General features: G+C 39.9%; 1 protein-coding gene across 6 annotated transcripts in view; it reads right to left on the bottom strand.

The window, feature by feature from the left end:
* NSF (N-ethylmaleimide-sensitive factor) overlaps nt 1-23,054 on the bottom strand; it is an 83,816-nt gene that overhangs the window by 26,760 nt on the left and 34,002 nt on the right. For all 6 annotated transcript variants that reach the window (XM_010561310.1, XM_010561311.1, XM_010561313.1 and 3 more), the window contains 5 exons: nt 22,777-22,932; nt 10,656-10,855; nt 8,611-8,776; nt 7,981-8,055; nt 3,108-3,295 (listed from right to left, as the gene is read on the bottom strand). In XM_010561310.1, the coding sequence (XP_010559612.1) occupies nt 3,108-3,295; nt 7,981-8,055; nt 8,611-8,776; nt 10,656-10,855; nt 22,777-22,932 (785 nt within the window). The remainder of the gene's footprint in view (nt 1-3,107; nt 3,296-7,980; nt 8,056-8,610; nt 8,777-10,655; nt 10,856-22,776; nt 22,933-23,054) is intronic.

Raw genomic sequence — 23,054 nt, forward strand, 5'->3', positions numbered from 1 at the left:
AACAGCAACCTCAGGAACCCAGACTGGCCAATAACATTGTGCCAAACAAATAACTATAACCAGAGGATGGCTGAAATGAAAGAGTCCCTTCTCACAAAAACACCCACCAAGCAGAAATACAGGATGCCAAATGTATCAACCTAGTGGATCTTTAGTCTGTACTTTGAGTTGATCACTCTTCTACTTTGCAGAGGGAAGTGAAGGTACTTGAAACACTTAATATATTCCTGAAGTTGTTTGTACACTTAAAAACAGGGGGAGTTCTTTCTTTCCTAGCCTTTAATGAGTGACACATTTTAATTTTTAACACACACACACACTTTGAGAGATTATCAGAAGAGTTTAAATGATTCAGAATAATAATGCCCCTTGATTTTCAATGTGTGCTCTTGCTTCTCGTAGGTGCTTCTGAAAACTAGGTCAGGCCTATGATGTATATTTTAAATTTTGCAGTACTTGTAGGAGAGAATAAAATACCTTCGTGCATCATTTGGCTGAAGACATCTTCAGAATAAACAATAAGATTATCCAAAAATACTACGTCAAAGTGTTTGAAAAGAAAAACAAAGCATGGCTGCTTCGCATTTGGAATATACATACATATATTATTAAGATGTCAATCACATACCAACCTAACGGAGGGGACTGCTCTTTTGCATTTATGCATTACCGTTTTCTCTTCTCCCACTGTGACATTTTGGCACAACAGCAAATATATCAAAACACTAATGGTCCCCAAACTCACCCAAAATTCAAGCATTGAAAAAACATTAACTATGAGCAAAATTAATTATTTAAGGAAAATGTTTTGCCTGCGAAAGGATGAAAATACCTCCAGAGGTGCTGACTTCTTTTTTGAGACAGAACACAAGAAAATGAGAAACTGTTGATGTTTGTAGGTTTTTGCTATAGGAAACAATTAATAACTTTTCAAGTATTATGGCTATACAAGAAAAATTAGCAGAAAGAGCCATTTTTCCTTTAAAAAGGGTGCTCCCAAGAGATACGAATGTCTAAGCAACAAAATGATTTCTCTCACTTAAATGAAAGCATGATTTGCTTTCCTCATATTCAAGGCTGAACAGACTTTTTACTTAAAATACACCAGTGCTGTGGAATTGATGTCAAAGCCTTTTCTCTGCAGTAATTCACACCAGTTCTTGGCCACTAGAGCAAAGGGGCTGTGCCTTTCAGCCTCCTTCTTCACAAACTAATCATCTCATATTTCAACACCATCGAATACTGTGTTTTGCATCTGGATTAATATAACCTGACATTTCATGGTCCTTAACTCCCTTCTAGTTAAAGATACACTGACCTCCCATAATCAGGAAACATTGGGAAAACAAGGCAATGTTCCTCTAGATGGAGGGAGCTGAGAACATTACAAGTCTCTATGGACACTGAGACCATCAAGTGAGTTTTTATTTGAAATGGAAGATGTTGTACAAGCCCCTTCTGAATTCAACCAAGATTTTAGCATCAGCAACATCTTGGAGCAAACGATTCTTTCCACAGCTTAAATACTTCTTCACACAATGCACATCTCCTTTTCTTTGCTTCGATCATGGCCGTGTGTCCTGGTTTCAGCTGGGATGTAGTTAACTGTCTTCCTAGTAGCTGGTACAGTGCTATGTTTTGAGTTCAGTATGTGAAGAATGTTGATAACACTGATGTTTTCAGTTGTTGCTCAGTAGTGTTTAGACTAGAGTCAAGGATTTTTCAGCTTCTCATGCCCAGCCAGGGCACCTGACCCAAACTGGCCAACAGTGTATTCCATACCATGTGACGTCCCATCTAGTTTAGGAACTGGGAAGGGGGGGCAGGGAATCACCACTCGGGGACTTGCTGGGTGTCGGTCGGCGGGTGGTGAGCAATTGCCCTGCGCATCATTTGTACATTCCAATCCTTTTATTACTACTGTTGTCATTTTATTAGTGTTATCATTATCATTATTAGTTTCTTCTTTTCTGTTCTATTAAATCGTTCTTATCTCAACCCAGGAGTTTTACTTCTTTTCCTGATTTTCTCCCCCATCCCACTGGATGAGGGGGGAGTGAGTGAGCGGCTGCGTGGTGCTTAGTTGCTGGCTGGGGTTAAACCACGACACCATGGCTGGTATCGTTTGCTGTTCTCCGAGTTCTTGTATTAGGAAAGAGTAAACAGTCATTCCCCATTCACTGATTCCAGTACGCATGTTTTCACATACTTTTCATAACCCTTCACCGTATTTTTTTCAGGCTGAGAAATCCTAGTCTAACCATTCTTCCAGTGAAAACCTTCCTATACCTCTGAGCTTCCCAGCTGCCTTTCCAAATCCTAGTTCTACCATAACCTTTCCAAGGTGGGTTTCCCAGGACTGCACAGATTCAAATATACCAGGGATTTTATCCATGACATAATCACAGCCTTACTTTTGCTCTGCATACCTCTTCGAGTAAATTCTAATGTTGCACTTGCTTTTTTCACTGATAAGGACTGAGCTGATATTTCAAGATCATTATAACTCCAAGAACTCGACCCCAAATAATGGTCAGGTCAGTCCCTATCACTGCCTATATCTTTTTGAATTTTGTCCCCCCAATGTACATTTAAATTCACTGACTACAACTTGTGCACTTGCATTATTTCAAATGCCTTCTGCAGTTTTCCATAGGTGGCCTTCATCTTTATGGCCACAAAACAGCTATGAGTTTGCAATCTCGCTTCTCTCCTCTCTTTGCAGATCATTTATGAATATACTGAGCTGCACAGGCTCCAGCAGAGATCCCTCCCATATGACTGGCTGTTCTCAATTCCAACTCTTGTCTCCTGGCTCCAATCCATAAACTGAGCTCAAGACCTTCCTTTCAGTTTTTATCAAAATACATTTACAAACAATCACTTTCCATTCCCACTGAGCTATGCAAGACCAACTTGGAGGTCAGGAGATGAAAGAGGTAATTCAGAACCATGTAAAAGCACAGTGAAAAGGTGGTGTCCATATGAATTTCATCTCCTAAAATATGCTGAGATGCCATTACCCATTTGAAAGTAAACATTCAAGAAAAGATTCCAAATGTAATGATCCTCCCTTTTTTGCCACGGTGAGAGATGACAGGACTGACCTTAATGTGCCTGTTCATAGCAGTAGACTGAGCAGCTCGAACTAAACCTTCTAATTCAGCACCACTGAAGTTTTTAGTCTCAACTGCCAGTTCTGCAATGTCCACATCTTCAGCCAGCAGCTGGTGTTCCCGCATCCGTACTGTGTGGATATGAAGAATCTGAAATCGACCTTTCTCGTCCGGCAAGCCTGAGATTTTAAACAGAAAGCATGTCAATGAGTGCCTCGGCACAGCAACTGCAGCAAAGCCTTCCCCTCTCCTCAGTGGTCCTAATTCCAAAGGCTCTTTCTCACCATGAGCTATTCATTCTTATAAGTAGAATATTTGACAATGCTTTTTGTTTGAGAACATTCAATTACACTAATTGCCCTTGGCAAACTGATTAGCATCACCACCAAACTAGAGAGAAAAAGCATAAGGTTTAGTTTCTTTCCTCGGGGTTGCTTCAAGTTGGTTGCTCTTAGGCTTCCACACCAGGAATTCACTTTAGACAAAGGCAATCTGGTCAGTCCCTTGGCATCCCTAAACCCAATTCCCATCTTGCAATTATCACAGAACCATAAAACCAAAGAATAGTTCGGGTTGGAAGGGAACTTTAAAGATCTAATCCACCCCCCGCTGCCATGGGCAGAGACATCTGCCACTAAATCAGGTTGCTCAAAGCCCTGTCCAATCTGACTTTGAACACTTCCAATGGTGGGGTATCCACAGCTTCTCTGGGCAACCTGGTCCAGTGCCTCGCTACCCTTATCGTAAAACATTTCTTCTTTATATTCAATCTAAACCTGCCCTCTTTCAGTTTAAAACCATTGTCCCTTGTCCTGTCATGACAGGCCCTAGTAAAGTCTTCCTCTGTCATTCTTATAAGCTCCCTTTAAGTATTGAACAGGCACAGGAAGGCCTCCCTGGAGCCTTCTCTTCTCTGGGCTGAAAAACCCAAACTCTCTCAGGCTCTGTTCACAGGAGAGGTATTCCAGCCCTCTGACCATTTCTGTGCCTCCTCTGGAGCTACTCTAACAGGTCCATGTCTTTCTTGTGCTGAAGACCCCAGAGCTGGGTGCATTGCCCTGGGGGATCTCACAAGAGTGGAATAGAGGGGGAGAATCCCCTTTCTTGACCTGCTGGCCACAATTCTTTTGATGCAGCCCAGGACATGATTGGCTTTCTGGACTATAAGCCCATGTTGCTGGCTCATGTCCAATTGTTCAACCACCAGTATCCCCAAGTCCTTCTCCACAGAGCTGCTCTCAATCCATCCATCCCCCAGTCTGTGCTGATGTTGGGGACTGCCCTGATATTGAGCCATTGACTGTAACTCTTTGGACATGGCCATCCAGCCAATTCCTTATCCACCTAATGGTCCATCCATCAAACTCTTATCTCTCCAATTTAGTGGCAAGAATGTTGTGGGGCACCTTATCAAAGGCCCTACAGAAGTAGCTCGTCCCTTATCCAATAACGCAGTCACTCCACCATAGAAGGCCACTAGATTAGTCAGGCACAATTTGGCCTTTGTGAAGCCATGTTGGCAGTCTCTAATTCCCTCCCTGTCTTCCACGTGTTTCAACATATCTTCCAGGAGAATCTGTTTCATGATCTTATTGGGCACTGAGGTGAGGATAACTGATCGGTAGTTCCCAGGGTGCACCTTATCACTCTTTTTTAAAATAGGCGAGATATTCCCTTTTCTCCAGTCACTGTGGACTTTGCCTGACTGCCATGACTTTTAAAATATGATTGAGAGTGGCTCAGTGACTACATCAGCTAATTCCCTCAGGACCCTAGGATGCATCTTATTGGGTCCCATGGTCTTGTGTATGTTCAGGTTCCTCAGTGGTCCCAAAATTGATCTTCTCTCACGATGGGAGGGACTTCATTTTCCCAGTCCTGCCTTGAGGATCAGGGACTTGAGAGATGAGAAGAGTGATTATCAGTGAAAACTAAGGGGAAAAAATTGTTGAATACCTCAGCCTTCTCTGTGCTGGTTGCCCCTAGTTCTCCTGTCTTATCTGTCAGGAGGGGATGGGGGTGTACATTTTTTTTAATCTTCCTTTCCTGGCCAACATATCTTTAGAAGCCCTTCTTACTATTCTTCACATCCCTTGCCAAATTCAGCTCCAGCTGTGCCTTAGCTCTCCTGATCCCAACCCTACACATCCAGGCAGCGTCCCTATATTTTTCCCAGGATACCTGTCCTTGGTTCCACTGCCCGTGCATTTCCTTCTTACACTTTAGTTTGACCAGGAGGTCCTTACTGAGCAATGCTAGTCTCCTGCCTTCCTTGCCCAATTTCTTACATGTGCGAATCAAGAGTTCTTGCGTGCTAAGAAAAATGTCCTTAAAGAGCTGCCAGCTCTGTTCTGCTCCTTTATCCCTCAAGGCAGTCTCCCAGGGGGTCCCATCCACTAATTACTTAATCAACTGAAACTTCACTCCCCTAAAATTCAGGGTCTTGACTTCAGTCTTCACCTGGCCCATACCATTCCCATAAAATTTTCATTTTCTCCAATTGAGGTGATAATTTCCCAGTTTGCACCTTAGCAAGTCCCTTCTGAAATGCATACAATGGAAGATATAGAAAAGCCTTTTCTTAAAAGAAAGCGTAACAAGTCAGTCTGGTACATCATCATCTTGGTAAAACCATGCTGCTGTTTAGCTCACTTTCCAGCCGACCTTCACAGCTTTTATTACAAGGATCTGATAATTTGCACTGATTAGTATTTGTGCTGAGGGTATGTGAAAAGATATTTTAAAATGTGCATAGTCCCCAGCAGTGTTCAGTCCTTATCAGCTGATAATTTATTCTAGGGATGCATTGCTCAGTCCTTGGAATTTATTTAATTTAATTAATTTTTGTCAACTAAAGATGCAGGTACTACATCTGCAATACAAGCAATCTCACCTGTGTTTACTAATAACAGTTGCTATTAGGCATGTGTTTTCAAGTATGAGATTGTTCAAAGGCAACTGTCATTGTGGCTACACTTCTTTATCCCTAAAGTACACTTTCTTTATTGAGTCTTTCCTTCAATTCCTTGTAGTTATGTTAATTTCTGAAGACTGTATCTGGCTACAGTTTTTGCCAATGCTAATTCTCTCTCATTACTATTCATCAGCCTGACTTCTAATAATTCTCTGTGTACTGCTATACACTTCTATACACTTCCAATTTTCCTTTTTTTGTGGATTATACCAGGAACAGGCACAAGTCTCTTTCAGTATTTTTTCCTACATCTAACAAATGTCTTAGTCTCTTCAGTCTCTGGCACATTTTAAACCATCCATGCTGTCTGTGCCACAAGTTTTTAAACCCCAGCTAGTGCTCTAGTTGTCTCTCTAGTCCTCACATCTTGCATGAGCTACATGCACAGTAATGCCTGATATAAACTGTTTCCTGCAGTACTCAAGGACAGCATTAACTCCGGAGCATTAGCATCAGCTCCCTGCCCAGGTTACCTCTGCAGCTGCCTCAGTAGTCATCAGCTTCACTTCCTCATTCCTTCTCTTACCTAAAATCTTTCCCTTTCAGCTATCAAAAAACTCCTTCCTGTTTCTGGCTCTTTCAAAGAGTGACATTACCCTTTAAGGATAAGAGAAAAAAATCCCTAGCAAGCTCTTAAGATTACATTGCTAGATCAGATTTCAAGAGTTTCCCTGCAGTTCAGACCGGCATTGACAATTACAATCTTGCCTGCCATCCTAGTATGATATCATATGATTTTTAGTGTTATATGGACATTTTCATCTAATTTTCTGCAACTGAAAGGAAACAAAACATAATACTCATGGCCTTACCTGTTCCTTTTCTGTGAATCACTACAGTTTGAGAATTTTTACCTTTACAATAGTCAGTGCCTAGCTCAGAACATAGAAAATATTTTGTGACATTTGTATGTCTGTGGAAGGTTAGGGGAAAATGTTTTACGCACTCTTCCAAACTAAACATCTGAAACTGCATATTCAATCTCTATATTAAACACAGATCTTAACCAATTTGAGTTTCTCACTACAAGACAGGATCATTAAGCTTTTAATCAGTTCCAGGCTATTCTCTATTCAAACTTTATTCTGTGAATTGTTAATCTCAGAACTGAGCACCACAACCTACCTACTCTTTAGACTCCACCATGATCTTTACTGATCAAACTTTTGATCTCAAATGCAAAGTCAGAGACTTGTTTTCATGAATCAAAGATGGTCTGGGCTTAATTTCTTAATAAATCCTACATTATCAGATATTCCATTATTTAATCTGCATTGGTGTCAGGCAGATACATACAATTACAAAAGTCCCTTTTAAGTTACTGACAGATAGCATTCTTTTCCAGCTCACTAGAATAAATGGCTAACAGAGCTCTTCGGCCCACTTTTAGTTCTGTTGATACAAGTAATCCAGACCTGCTGATTTCAGAAGCCAATAGCCAATGCTGTTTCACATTTGCAGTTCCTGCAGTGAAAGTCACCAGTATCACTTCATGCAAATAAAATGATCTGCACTTTCTCCAAGTCAAGAATTGCCCCCACACTGTACTTGCCTACTCTACAAGTTCAACAGTTCCGCAGTTTCCATGTAGGAATGGTCTGGTGCCATTACTTGGCTCCTTTCATTCATGCAAGAGATTCAGGGTCCTGCCTGCCCATACCTATCCATTCTGCTGGACAGAAACTGATATCAGGTCAATAGCTTATCAGTAGGTAAGTCTAAAATGGTACTTTAATTGGCTGATTAAATTTACATGTAATATTTTGGAGGAAGCTGCATGAAGTTTAGCACCTATGCCATCCTGGTTAATTATTCATATTATGACATACATTTGCTTTACTACTGTAAGTACACACGAGCTCATGTATTGTGATATGCCAACTTGCTTACCAATCTCCATTTTCACCTCCAGTCTCCCTGGTCTCAGCAGAGCCTCATCAATCAGGTCAGGTCTGTTGGTCATTCCTAAATTGAAAGTTAATAACAAAATAAGCATTATCTGAGCTTATTAAGTGGGTTTCCAACTCCTGAATACAGCCCATAGATCTAAGAAGATACCTCAAAGAGTCTCAAGAAAACAGACAAAAGATACCCATCTTCAGAAATATTGGAAAAGTCATGCCCTGAAGTACAGTCAGGGCAACAGGGAACAAACCTGTACTTGTGACTGTATCTGCAGACCTCCTGGCACTAGGACAACTAGACAACACAGCTAGAGAAGCCCCACTCCTCCATAGGCCGATACATCAATGCATATCATTCCTTGCAAGTTTTCTTAAACTATGAAACATTTGTTATCAAAAGCTAAAGGAGGAAATTGTTGAAAGCAGCAATATCAGTCGATTACAGCACCATCTCCCTTTAAATCTGCTACTGATGCTTGTCAAACAGAAGTCGTTCAGCTTGGATTAGTCCAAACAGATCTAATACCAGTAACAGTAACTTAGCTGACCTGCTATGAGGAAAATATCAGCAGTTTTCAACCAGACCCCATAACAGAGAAAGTAAGCACCATCATACCAATCACTAGGATATTATTGAGCTGCTCTACTCCATCAATTTTGGACAGCAACTGGTTTACAACAGTATCATGGACTCCGGTGCTACCCGCCATGCTTCCTCTCTGCTTGCAGATTGCATCAATCTCATCAAAAATGATGATATGCACACCACTGTTTGCTCCAAGCTATTGGAGAGAAAAACATGTCAGGAATGCCACGTCATCACCTAAAACAATCCAAACAAAACAGTAACTTCTCAACAAGCTCAGCCACACAGGTACAGAACATTAATACCTCCAAGTTGTTTTAGTATCACGTTACGTATGTATGAGATCCCTTTCCAGAATAACATCTCGCCATCCTCCAAAACGGGGTGGTTGGTAGGCTTTGCACGAGCATAGGACTTCACAGCTGACACTGGTAAGAGCAGCAGTGTTTCAAGGAAGAGGACTAGACTGAACAAGAAAAGCACAAGCCCAAAGCTGGAACATACAGCTCAGACAAAGGGTCACAGTACTCAGTATCTGGGAAAGCCCTCTGGAACGGAGACAGAGAACAAAACACATCTGTGGAGGGATGCACCCAATGCGGGAAATACCCCAGGTTGTACTAAAGTTAGAAAATATACGGCTTGCCAGAGTAACTTTGTTCTTAATATTTTTAAGGAGTCCATTAGCTCAGTGACAATCGGGAACAGAACTGCTTATTTCCAGGTTCACTCAAAGGTGAAGCAGTTGCAGCTGGTAAGAGAACAGGATACTTTTTGTGACCGTATTATGAAGCTTTTTCCCTTCAAATTCCACTTCTAAAACATCTTTTGTGGACAGTGGAGACCATGTTAACACTGGGTAAATGTGCTGTCACTGGCAATCTGCCCCAGACACAAGTCATTACAATACCAACCTTTTCGAGACCTTTTTAATCTTGCAACTTGTCATCAGGACCATCCCCTCCAGCCAATATAAAGTCTATTTTAACAGGTGTGTTATTGCAGAGGAAAAGAAGCTCGCAGCTTTCAGTTATATTGCAACAACCAGAGAGAAGATTGTTTACATCAGTACAGGTTACCATGCAAAGCTGACTGACTTATTAATAAATCTTTTGCAGAAGAAAATTAAATTATTTCAAGCCACTAGCAAAACCTGCAGTCTTGTTAGGCATAAATAAAATTAAGGGATACAATGTCCTTTGCTAATGTCTTCTGAAAAGACTTCCCTACATTTAACTGTGACTTGCCTGACATTGTATTTTCTTTACCAGAAAATCTATCAAGATTAAGTCATCCACAGCAGAGAAAAGTTACCATAGCACACATGAAATAAGTGTTTACACCTTCTAACTAAAGACTGAGCTTTTGATAGCCAGCTGAAGTAATGGATAAAAAAAAAAGTTTGGAAAAAACCAGAATCTTTATCTCCACTTCCAGTTTCAAATATCTAGACTGTCAAGTTTCAAGACACTATTCTCATCCATCAGCTTTCTGCTGAGAAAAATTAATAATGTATCAATTATAATGCTTCAAGGATTATAATTTACCTACACTAATAAGCCTGTAACCCAAAAACCTGAAATCGTGAAACCTTATTTGAAATTCATCCTATGTTATGTGCCACCTGAATTTAGTAGCAAAAATCCAAATAGATTATGTCTCTCCCACAAAAAAAAACAAAAGAAAAGAAAAAACAGAGCAAAATTTTTGCAATCCCATTTTCAAGCACTTTTTGAGCAGGTGACACACCACATAATACAAAGCATAGCAGGATGGGCCCTACTGTATTACTTTAAAATAACTCTGCATGGAATTTAAACAAACTGTCCATCTTCAGCATAGCTAGCTAGAAGACCGACTACCTCTTCAGGTTCTAAGATCGTTTTTTCAACTGACAGTGTGTGAATCTGTAAAACACTAATATTCAGTGACTTACAAGGAATAACTATAATCACAAGCTAAGCAGTGACTCAGTCTTTTAATGCAAGCAGTAATTTTCTGATTATAAACCTCCTTTCCGGTCATTCTTTAGGCACATTCATACTGACCATGCTATTTATCTATGTTTGCATTACCCTTCTTTGTTCTTCTTCTGCATCAGCAAACAGCTTGCGGATGTTGGCCTCAGATTCGCCCACATATTTATTGAGGATTTCTGGACCATTGACCACCTTTGGTTCTCTGGCATTCAGCATCTTGCCAATCTGTCTCGCCATAAGTGTTTTACCACAGCCTGGAGGTCCATACAAGAGAATGCCTTTCACATGCTTGCAGCCTAGAACAAGAGAGAACAAGTTTAGAAAGCAGGGTTATGATGGTAACAGCAATATATTGAAGAGGAAATTGCTGCTTACAGTAGGGGTGCTTTTACAGGGATCTGGCAGAGATGTGCATTAGCCTTAGCTCTACTCGGTGCCTTTATCAGTGAAATTCAAACACAGAATTGCCAGACTGGATCAGAGTCATTCCAATGATCTGGCAAGGGCCAGGAAAAATAATCCATAGAACAGCACAAATGCTCTCCCATGCATTAGGCATGCTAACTTAATAGCTAAGGACTGAAAGCTTGAATTATAACTTCTTGTTAGTAATACAAAGCAACAGAGATCACTTGGTAAACATGTGAATAACAATTTTCAGTTCAACAAAACCCAAGAGTAGGTCGCACGGATACTGATCATCCCCAGGTACTGAGGAGTTGCAGGTACTTTTTCTACATCACCATATGCCCTGAACACCAAGCAAAGACGTACTAGCAATTTAGGACAAGCATGTACTGCATCTGGTTCATTTATCTCTTCTCCTAGAGGGACACACAGTGCCTACAAAGGTAGCCTTCCTTCACAGAAGAGTTTCAACTGAGTTTAATTTTCAGGTATGTAAGCAAAATGAAGCATCAGACCTTCAAAGTTACTCAACTGACAGTGAGCTCCCAGTGTAGACATAGATCAAACACATTAATCTGATTCTTGAAAGAGAAAATGAGGACTATCATGTAATAATGTCTAACTTCTTAGCCCTGTATTGGGCTTTAATGAGTCCCATATGACACATCTAGTTCTGATAGCAAGTTCATAGGTCAAATATTGAGAAAACCGAAAAAGGCCTCTAAGAACCACTAGAATCATGAGCCCAAAAAGCTTGACCTGTAACTAGAAAGACCTGAAACATTATCATTTATTCAAATAACAGGACTTCAGATCACTGTGCATGAGCACTGGCGTTTAAATTCTCTCCTCTAGGGAAACAGAAGGTATAATGGTTGCAAGATAATGCTGGACACGTCCCATTCAGCAACGGGCACAAGTTTCCTAAGTGTACACACAACTCCTGATAGAAGTTCCCAAGTGTGAACAAGAAAGTTTTCCCTGAAAGATTCTAGAATTTTGGATATGCAGCTTGTGAGCCGCAGACATATGTTATCAACTGTCTGAATATCATTATGCCTGATTATTTCACGCTCTGCCTTATACTTTGCTAAGAGAGGTTGTGGTAACAGCATGTGTCTACAATGAAGTTTGTTTTCTTCATTTAATGGGACTATCAGCATTTAGACAAGATCTAACCAGACAGAAAAAGTAACTGCATCAAGACAAAACCTTTCTCCTGGGATGAATCTGAAGGGGCTGGTGTTGGAAAACCCTGAAACAGGAGAGCAGAGATCATGTATCAGCACTAAGTTTTAAACACTGAGCACCACACTCAGAGAAAGCCTCAAAGTAGAAAGCCACAGTTTCATAGCAGAGGCATCTAACTACAAAAACAGCATAGGAAAATAGAAGTTACCTAGAGAAGACAACACAGGAGCTATATACTGCCCAATTTAAAAGGCATGTACAAGACAGATTCAGCAGGAGAGTGAGTTTGGATATTGTCTGGTCACAGAGTGGTAATGAAAGAGAAGACAGAAACATGTAATTTATTCTGTCTAGATCCTTGTATTTTCAGCAGACCTCCTTTTTCTATTTTCCAGTAGATATTGAAGACCAAAGAGTAAACACAAAACTACAAGCAAACACATTTATTTTCAACATTTAGGACACAGCAGGTATTTCAGTAATTTATTTCTTTCTATGCAATTTCAAGCACAATAGGAAGTATTAGTTCCTCCCTATATCACTTCACTTTGCCCATGGAAAAGACGGCTGTGCAGATAGCAAAACACTCAGCCTACATGGAGTCAAGATGTCCTCCTCATGTTTTAGACCATCTTGGCCACACACAGCACCAACACCAAGTTGACAGACTCCTGCATCTACTGTCCTTCCTCTAGAGTAATAACTAAATCATGCCACTGTCATCCTCACCAACCAGACCAGCGAGGACATCCCAAGGAAAGAGACCCTAAGGAAGCTGAAACCACTGTAGCCTATGGGAAAACAGCACATTTGGAATCTGCCTCAATGAAAATCTCAACTTTGAACACAAGTGTTTAATTACAGAGGTAGGGAATTCAGTAGCACCTTCTCCTTTTCTCTTGCTCCATTTCACTGCTGCACAAAATCCCTACATATGTTCTCCAGACAAGTGAGGAACACAAGATATCCCTACATGTGAAGATAAAAAAACCCTATGTTTTGTTTCAAGAAAATTTATCTAAAACCTTAGAAAGCTTGAAGTATTAATTGTTTGAGGTAAAAAGCAACACAGTAATTAGCAGAAACTGTTCCATGCCGTAGATGACATTCACAATGAATTCATGTTGTACTACGCTCTTGCAGTTTGACTTTAAGGATGCAAACGATCCACCAAGAGTCCTGCAATGCTTAAGATACACATTAAAAGCAAAAACCAAAAAAGTAGCAAACTGATGGCACAGAGCTCAGACTTAAAGGACCTGAGTTCAGTTTCTACCATCATCAAAAGTTTCATGAGCTTGGGCACACAGAGTTATTCATGTCACCCACACAGAATGACTTCCCTTCTGGTTTTTGGCTTGTCTCAGCTACGTGGCAAGTTCACCCCATACAAAAGAGTGCTCACGGCTGCACAGACCTCATGGCAACATTCTGCCTTTAAAGAACAAATACTTTTCTCCTTTATTAACTTACCAATACTCAACTGTGATTTCATTTACTCCTGAATATTACAGTGATAAAGATTCATTTCAATCTGAGTAACTGCTCCATACAAAATAATTTCTATTATCCACATGCATTGCTCGCTCTCTCTTTCAGGTTGTTCATTCACTGAAATGAAGTTTCAGAAGAACATTGCTAAGAGGAATGCCTGATCCCCTACCAAAACCCCAGAGAGCAATACTGCTACATTGAATAAGCACAGTAATAAAAAGCTGAAAGATTTTTCTGGGCTTCTCTGCAGATAAAAAAAAAAATTACTACAAAAATCAAGAGATCTAGCTAAGAAGAATTCATTAGTCAACTTTCAGGCATCTACGACTCAAAAACATAAACAACATATACTGTCAGTAAAGACAAATTTCACACAGGAACAAATGAGGCATAGATAAATTAAAAGCTATTCTTGTCAAATCAATGTCATGAAAGGTATTGTTAACGTGTTTCGTGGAGGAACATGATCAACTATGTAGCCAAACAGCACAAAGCAGGATTTCAATGATGAGTGATGCTTTGAAGGGAAATCCCAAGCAAACTGATGCTCAGACAGCTCCACTGTGCTCAAGCAAGAGAAACTATCAAAAGGCTACTGGCAAGTCAGGGCACATGTACATAAACAGGCCTGGGAGCATCCTGAAAGAGGCAGGAAAACTGTACCACAGAGTATCATTTTTCTCTAGTACACTTTCAAAAAAGAAACACGAAGAACAGTCTGATCCTTTTTTTTTTTTTTCTATTTTTCCTGCAATTCACAATCCCTCTCCTAGAAGGGGGTGCAACCTAGTTATACCCACTAGAAGCTTCTCTTCTACAGCCCAAAAAAACTGAACTTCTTGAAAAGCCCAAATATTCCCCTCCTCTGCATGAGCTAACATAGCCTTAGCACTATGGGAGATGAGACTTCAGGTGCAGCTGAAGCCTCCTAGGATTTTCACACTCTTCCTATTCAAACTTGCTTATCATGAGAAAGCATCATCTCTTATCTAATAAATAAATTTAAAAAAAAAAGGACAGAAGCTGTTGCAGTAGGGAAGGGAGGGAATAGGGCTGGTCAAAGGTAGGCCACTGCTTCAGCTGCCTGCCAAAGTCCTCAGCTGTACAATGTCATTAGCTATTCAACCCTACAGAGAAAAAAAAAAAACAAACCCCACAGCTCTGGGACACAGCAGATTCCCAGGTACAACCTGACAGCTACCAAACCTTACCCAGACAAGCTCAGCCAGCATTGGGTAGTCCACACTCAGTCTTTAGCAAGTAAAACCACACGTGTGTTCCCCCACATCTGAACATCAAGGATATTACTGACCATCTGCTGCAAGACTTGGTTGCCACTGAATGGGCAACATTGAAAGCTGGGTCTTAGTCAGGTGGAAGAACATTCCTGAAACCAAAGCAATTAGGTCCTCTTCAAATAAAATTGCCACAAGCTACGCCAGTAAAGACTTCCCTGTATAGCTACATTCACCTGGCTAAAATTAAAGTTTTAAACACAAGCAGGACTTTATTAAAATAGACAGGTGATGACAAACTACAAATGTTAGTCTCAAATCACAGTGGGATCCTATGCACTACACAGGAATTTTGATTAAGTTTATCTCCCCTTTGCTGATTTCACCAATGCAGCCCAAATGTCAATACTATTATGAGAATCTTATAAACACAATTTATTAGTAGTGCAGACATCTCTAACTCGTTAAGCTTACCATTAGGACTCCAAATCAAAGGTCATTCCTGTAACATGACACTTAATTATGCAACTTAATGACATACAGTTAGAGGCTGAATGGGTATGTCAACAGGAACTAAAATATTCCAATATGGGAAACATTCTACACAAAATATCAGGGAAGAAAAAAAATCATAAAAACTGGTAAGAATGGAAGAGTTACTATTGTCACCAAGAGAAGTCAAACACTATTTTGAACCAGAATGTCACTTACCCAAAGACAAGATAAAGTTTATTTGTTCAACTCTCACTATTCACTTTTTTTGAAAGATCAGAAGAAATGTTTTAGTGTAATAGGGATTTTCTACTTGGGAGTGTAATTCCCCTTTTAATTAAAATCAAAGCATTCTGCTGTGATTGTATCATTCAGATGCACCTATCGGGAATCTGCATTGATAGTAAAGTAGTGATCCTGAATACATCAGGGAGAGATGCTTATCTTTACACATTAATCTTCAAGCAGGTTAGAGTAAGATCAGGGTTCCCAGACTTCACCTGCCACACAGACAAAATTTCCCCAAAAATATAGCTGGGTGGAATTTCCCCCTCCTCTCATCCTGTAAGCCGAGCATTATTCCAGCCTACATCACTGCCTCCAGTTAATCTTCCTTTAGGATTTACGTGCTACCGACAAGTAGCAAGACTGAAGTAACTTGTTTCTGCTTTTAATTCAAAGCTGAGACAGAGAAAGGGCTACAGCCGAAACAGAAGGTTTTACTTTAAGTGGACTCTCAGTAACCAGTTTTTTTGATCTGTCAAATCATTTGCCATTGTAAGGAGAAGACAACCAAGTCAGTAAGTTCCTTCTAGATCTTTGAAAAGAGCTTTCTCACTATAACTTGTTTGGCTGCAAGAAGTTTAATGCATGCATATGTAAGGAGGCAATAACTAGATTTACGACAATGGCAGGACATTTATCAATTTCTGATGGAATGTGATAAAAATGAAAATAAATCAGCCTTAGAGAAGCTTCCAACAGAATGCCTTTGGCCACACAAACAAACAGAAAAAAGAGATTCTGGTAAGAGCATATATAAAACAAACCAATCTTTAAAAGAAGTCACCGCTGTAGCAAAAGAGTAAATGCCTTTGCGTCTTAACAGAGGAGCTATAAAAATGTAGTTAATTTAAGATGAAGATTATGCAGAGCTGTTGGATTGATTGCTGAACACAGCAGCTGATGTTTACAGTCATATCCCACCTGGATGTCAATAGCCATAAATCTCATCAGCATTCTCTACTTTTTAGAATAAAGCTGGATCATTTCTGCCTACTTAGAAAGTCAACATGATGTAATCTGTAAATGCCTTATGGAACACTTACCCACAGAGCATTACAGAGTTAACAAGTACCAACATAACAGGGTCACTGGGATGTCTCAAGGCCTGGTTTTCCAGCTAGAGAAAAAACTGTGGTTGCCAAGCAGTGGTGATGATGCCTGCTAACTAACACCACAACTGCAACCATATGGAGTGAAAGTCCTCTCAGTATCTGGTGATCACTATGGCCATCAACAGAGAAATTCCTTGCAGCACATTTAGTGTAAAGCCCCTTTCCTTCCTTCTAAGCCTGCCATCCGTGACCTTCGTTTCACATTTCCATGTTCCTATGTTGAAAGAGCAAACGTTTTTCTTTCCTGGCCATGCAGAATTTTGAAGCCCTCTCTCTCACATCCCTCCCAGTGGCCACAGGGAACCATGTGCTTCAGAGGGAGTAGAGCATTTCATTTTATAATCACATTAGGAAGAGAAGACCCAGGAAAGCATTGGTCCACTTCTCAATAAAGAAGAAAAGCTAACAACAGAAAATGCTAAGTTCAAACTGCTAGATACTTTTTTTTACACAAATGAAGACTTCATGTGTTATGTGGCAGCTAATATTAATATCAGTGACAAATGAGCAAGAATAGGAAATAGGAGTAGGAAAAGAACAAGAGACAGCCCTCAAGAGTATTAGATATTTGCAGATAACCTGGACATGAACTTCACCCAGGAGCACTCAGAGCAAGTGAAATCATCTCAAAGTCACAGAGAACTTGGACAGGGTGGTTGAGACACTGGGTGGAAGAAAGTGAATGTCATCCATAATGTTATAAAGGAAAAACAAAGGGAGCCATGGGGTTGGACTAAATCTCAAGAGATCCCTTTCAATCTCAACTATTTTCTGATTGTGTGGTACAGACCTATCACTAACTTAATTACTGGAAAATGATGGCACAACCTCTTTTTAAGTAGGTAGGAGAAAACAAGGATACAGGAAACAGCCAAAAGGAATTTATTAGATCTGCCTTCCTTCTAGGAAAGAGTAGATCACACACAGAGGGTTTGAGAAAACAAATAAAGCAATACAGGGAGATTTAGACTTTCATGAAGATGTAAATAGGTCTTATACATCTTCATAAACGTGTAGGAAAAACAGGCTGAATGAAGTTGAAATGGTAGACAAAGTGGATGGAAAAAAAAAAACCACAAACTTTAAAGCACAAGAAGAAAGGATCCATCCTGAATTTACTGGTATGCAGTGCTTTTATTTATAGCCTGGAAGATGGAACAGAGTACACCTATTAAATCTGCACATTACAAAGCCAAGATCTACAAATACACTGATGGGCAGGACTAAATTCATTTAAAAACAATGTAACTTGATGCACAAGTTTCTAAATTGGAGTAGGAATAATTAACTGCATGTTGCAAAACAAAAAAAACCAATCATCATACTGAGAATTATAAACAGGTACATACACCCAGGCACAAACAAAACCTGCCAATTGACCTGGAATTGATTAGCACCTCAGTTACCGTGCCCTGTTTAGGTCATCACACTTCTAAGCAGTGAAGAATGACCAAGGGAAGAGAAACAACAACAACAACTGGTGATCTAGAGGTTATGAGAAATGGTTTAAGAATCTGAGATCTAGCCTCAAGAATACTGAAGAGAAACAAACTGACAAGTATGTAAAAGCCTTGTTCAAAAACATAAAAGAGATAAACAATATATGATGAACTGCTACAAGACTGAGAATAAAGACTTGAAAAATTTTGACAGTAAAGATGCTCTAAGCAGTGGAATAGGCTGCCTTGGGAGATTCTGGCATTTCTGTAACCACAGTTACAGGTTAGACATGTCTGACACTGATTTTTCATTAAAATTATCCTATTTTAAGAATAGACTGGATGAGATCCTTTCCATTATTATTCTTCTCTTATAGTAGTTGAGTACTTCAAGAACATTAATGTATTAATTTTTAAGATAACTTAAAAGACAAGCCTCCATTTCACAGGCAGAATCCAAGAAAGAAAATAATATCTGAGTATCTGCTAATTTGAATGTTAATCTCGTGTTTTGTTAATACTTCACTTTTATATAGTGAGCTGTACTTCAAAAATGAAGAGCACTGAAACCATTTGATCCCAAGAGGTCAGAGGACAAGTTAAGATGGTTACCAAGAAATAGAAATCACCTTGGAAAAGTCTGATTTAACCTACTTATTGACGGTAACAGGACAGGATGGGGAATTTTGGTTCCATTTCAATCTCTTAAAAGGAAAGTGATCTGTAACACCAAACATTTCTATACCTATTAAACTGTAACAACATGTACATACAGAACCTGCTTTTTCAGCAGCCTCTACATCAACTAATGCGCCACCTAAGTCAGAAAAATCACTTCCCTGCTGAAAGTCAAGATTGTGTTTCAATGCATGGAGACACTAGAGTGTTCTTTAAAAAGAAAAACAAGAGTTCAATACTAGCATTTTCTTTTCAGGTCTGATAAAACACTTCTCAGTTTTGTTGAAGTTTACAGCTCCAGGCACCAAATATCAAAAACTTTAGTCCAAATGGCTAAATATCTGTTGAAGTTGGGGTGGGGGGGGTGGGGGGGGGAAGCCAGAGAGTGAACAGTGTTATAATAAGTATTCAGCAATCATCTTAATGTTAGACAATGGCACAAGCCACTGAATGACCTGAATTTAAAGTCTCAGCAGAAAAAACAGGATTTAACATGGATGAGAAGAAAGGGCTTATCTGCAAGAACAGTTTAGAAAAATCTAATATTTATCAAATAAAAAGAGGAGCTTTATCTTGAGCAAGAGGATGCTTTGAATTGCAACAAAGAGTAACCAAAACGAGCCTGCAGTTCACCATGAAGCTGCACAGCTTTACTATGAGCTGGACATCACAGAGATCCAGAAAGGGCTTGAAAAGGAGGACGGTTCCCTAGAAAAACAGCTGTCGTAGGGCTGTCCTTCAGAAAGAAAGTGACTGCTATCCTACCTCCATCAGTGCCCTGCAAGTGTAAAGCTCCTTCCTTAGAAGTATTTGTATGACAGTGAGGCCTCATTCATGGCACTAAAAAGGAGCGCTGCTTTTGTTTCAAGACACCTTCTTCCTCAATCCTCATCTGGATAAGGATTTATTTTCATTTGGCAGTCACAAGATTATTAAGAGACAAGCATTAGGTGAAAGATAGCAGCATCACTGATGTTCGTGATGCTAAAGAATCTCCAGTAAATGACTGCAAAACTGTAGCCTTAAAAGCAATCAGCTTAGATTGATGAAGGTCCCACTGTGGTTCAAAAGTGACCTTACCCCTACTGACCACTGTCTTCCTCCTGCTGCCCCTGGCATTCACGTAGCTATGTCACATCAAGCCAATCAGGGAGCTGAGCTAGCTGAATGCTAACCATATACATTTTTTTTTATTAGCAGTACTTTTTGCTTCCAGTCGTATTAGCTCTCTACAGAGCCATACAAGCACAAAGCTACCATGGTAGAGGTGGTAGATATGCGTACAGGAAAGGCATGGGTAGGGAAAAGTAAATTGCCCCTTTCCAGGGCAGCAGAGAGCTATGGCAAGGTTTAACGACCAGCTGAAGTTGATCCAAGATTTCTTTTCTTGGATAAACCAAAGACTGTAGCATCAGAGCAATATTTACACCCTTGGATGATATGGTTAACTAACATTGATTTATATGCTCCAAACCCAGAACATTCCTTGGAAGTTAGATAAACCACACACAAATTGCAAGTAATTTTTGAACAGTCTATAGAGCCTCTATGTAGTTACAGGACAGAAATATTTATTGCATTTGGCATGGAAGTTGCAGTCTGTGAACACTGGGCAAAAAAACAGAAATGGGTGAGCACTAGAGCACCAGATAGCAAGCAAATTCTTTCTTTTCCTTTCCTAATAAATTATTCACAAAGGTGAACAGCTGTCACACTGACATTTCAGATCTGAAATATAGTTAAGAGCAAGTTATAACTAAGGCAAAGAAAATGAATGTCAGAAAGTTTTGTTTTTTTCAAATTTCAGATAAGCTTTTTAGCCCTAGGGTTAATCAGAGAGCTAGAGAGCTCTGTTCAGAGTCTAACTTCTTACCAGAAAAATGTTTCTTTGTGTAGTATGTGTGTAAACACGCACAAGTAAGGGTATATGTAAATAATATGGCACACCTTTAATTCATTGCCCAGGGTAATCAAAATACTAGTGGTCCTTCAGAGAATCTTCTTCTTCCTGTATTAAGCAACACCAATTAACAAGAGGAACTATCTGAGCAGCATACCCTGCAAAGCAGCTCCACAACCTCACCCTGCAGTCAGCAAGGTTTCTGACCTTTTACAGAGGTACCTGATGGAGATGTAGGTCCTCCACAGCAAAGTTAGCTGCTGCACATCGTTACCAAAGTGTGCCCAGCTGTCAGGTTAATTCAGCTAATGGTAATACCAAGGGAAAGTAATCATAGCCTGACACATGACTGCTTAACATGCTGCCAGATTGCATGCAGCCAGGGAAGTTGAATAGGTGAAGCTATAGCAAAATGAAAACAAGCTCTAATTATCTCTAGTCTACTAACATATTTCTCATGACAGTCCTGTGACACTGACAAGAATTCCCAAAGTCTAAATCTTTTACCTTCACATATGGTCACAGCAGCTAAAGACTCTGTACTGCAGCCATGAATACATATGACAGTTGCTTCAAAAGGTAAAAATATTTCAAGTAAGGGATGCTGGTCCATCCAAAGGCCAGCTGTCAGCACCATTTCTGAACTGGACACAACAGAGTGTCCAGGTAAAAGCTTTTCTTTCCATAGCCAACAGCATTTCTCTCATTTCCTCTCTTGGCAGAGCAGCTAAATATTGAACAAATTTAAGCATTTGATATTCTCAAGCAGAGGCAGAGAAGTTGAGACTTGCTCACAGCCGCAAAAACCAAGAGAACCAAGATCAGCACCCAGAAGGCCTTGGCTATCAGATCGATACGAAGTAAAAAGGCAGGAGAGAGAGAATCGTGCACTAATTGGATTTAGCCTACAGGGTTTCTTCAGTGTTTCTCCACAAGTATTCAAATTGCTAAGAAAAGAGCTAACGCACCTCACAGGGAAGTTTACTTTAACATCAATTCCACAAGCACTGGAAACAGACACACTTTACACAGCCACACACAAACAGGACATATCTTCTGATGAAAATCTGTTTTGTAATCAAAATCTTGATTGCTTCATTTGTGGGGAGAGGGAAGGTGGATCAAGAAATATAAACATACACAGAAATTATACAGCTATGGATTCCAAGTTTAAATATGAACCCAGAGAGATTATATTCAGAGAACGAGGACCAGCTATAACATCCCCAGCCACATTATGTGACAAAATAAGACACCTGCAGCTGCATACCGCTTACTAAAAATTAAAACCAGTACCATTTATCTGCCTGCCAGCACATGTTTACAAAGAAATGGGACTGCCTTTCCTTCCCCCAACCCAAAAAAAAAAAAAAAAGGTTATATTTAGAATCTGTGCTTTTATTTCACAAACTCCAAGACGTGCCACGGCCTGTACATCCTCTACAGCATATCAAATCTGACCAAGCATAGATCACACAGGATACTGTATTTATTGGGCTAACGCTGTGAGAAGGACATAGATTTATAGTGCAACTGCCAGCACAACAGATATTTAATATATAAGGCAGGATCATCAAGACAGAATTTCCTTTGACCTATACAGACAGCCCATTGCCAGTAAGTCAGGAATAGGAACATTCAGTCTCCCTGCTATGAATAAATGAAGCATTCAAAAGAATAGGGAGCATTTTGGTTCCAACAGAGAAGTATTCAGCTAAACCATGTATCTCATTTGTTCAGACATTTCACGTATAGTGTAGAGTATTTGCACTGTTTCTGCGTTTCCCCTTCTCTAGCCAAGTAACAAGAGTATGAAATATATTCAGGAGCAACAGGGGAAGAAAAGGCTTTGTTAGTCTATTAGATCCCTAAGCAACCACCATGTTATAGCATCATAAGATTGTTAGTTGATACCCAGTCTTTACAAACCAGAAACAGGCCTGCATCCTGTACCCCAGCCATACTTCTCTGGATTATACTCACCCATTTGCTCCACAATTTCAGGTGGAAAAACTCGAGAAGCAAAAGCTCGCCGGAAAATATCTGAGAATTCTTTGTCAAGGCCCCCAATGCCCATTTTCTCAAAATTCCAGTCTGGGTTGATGATTGACTGGCGGTTCTCCTTGGTCTTTGATTTACCTGCAAAAAAAAAGAAATCATTTCAAACACGTAGCACAGCAGAATTAAAACAAACAGAAGTACAAATACCAGAACAGTTCTACCAGGTCAGACCCATGTCCAGCTAACTCGATGTTCCGTTT

Source organism: Haliaeetus leucocephalus, unplaced genomic scaffold (assembly GCF_000737465.1).
Source record: "Haliaeetus leucocephalus isolate CR32 unplaced genomic scaffold, Haliaeetus_leucocephalus-4.0 Scaffold144, whole genome shotgun sequence".
NCBI lineage: Eukaryota > Metazoa > Chordata > Aves > Accipitriformes > Accipitridae > Haliaeetus > Haliaeetus leucocephalus.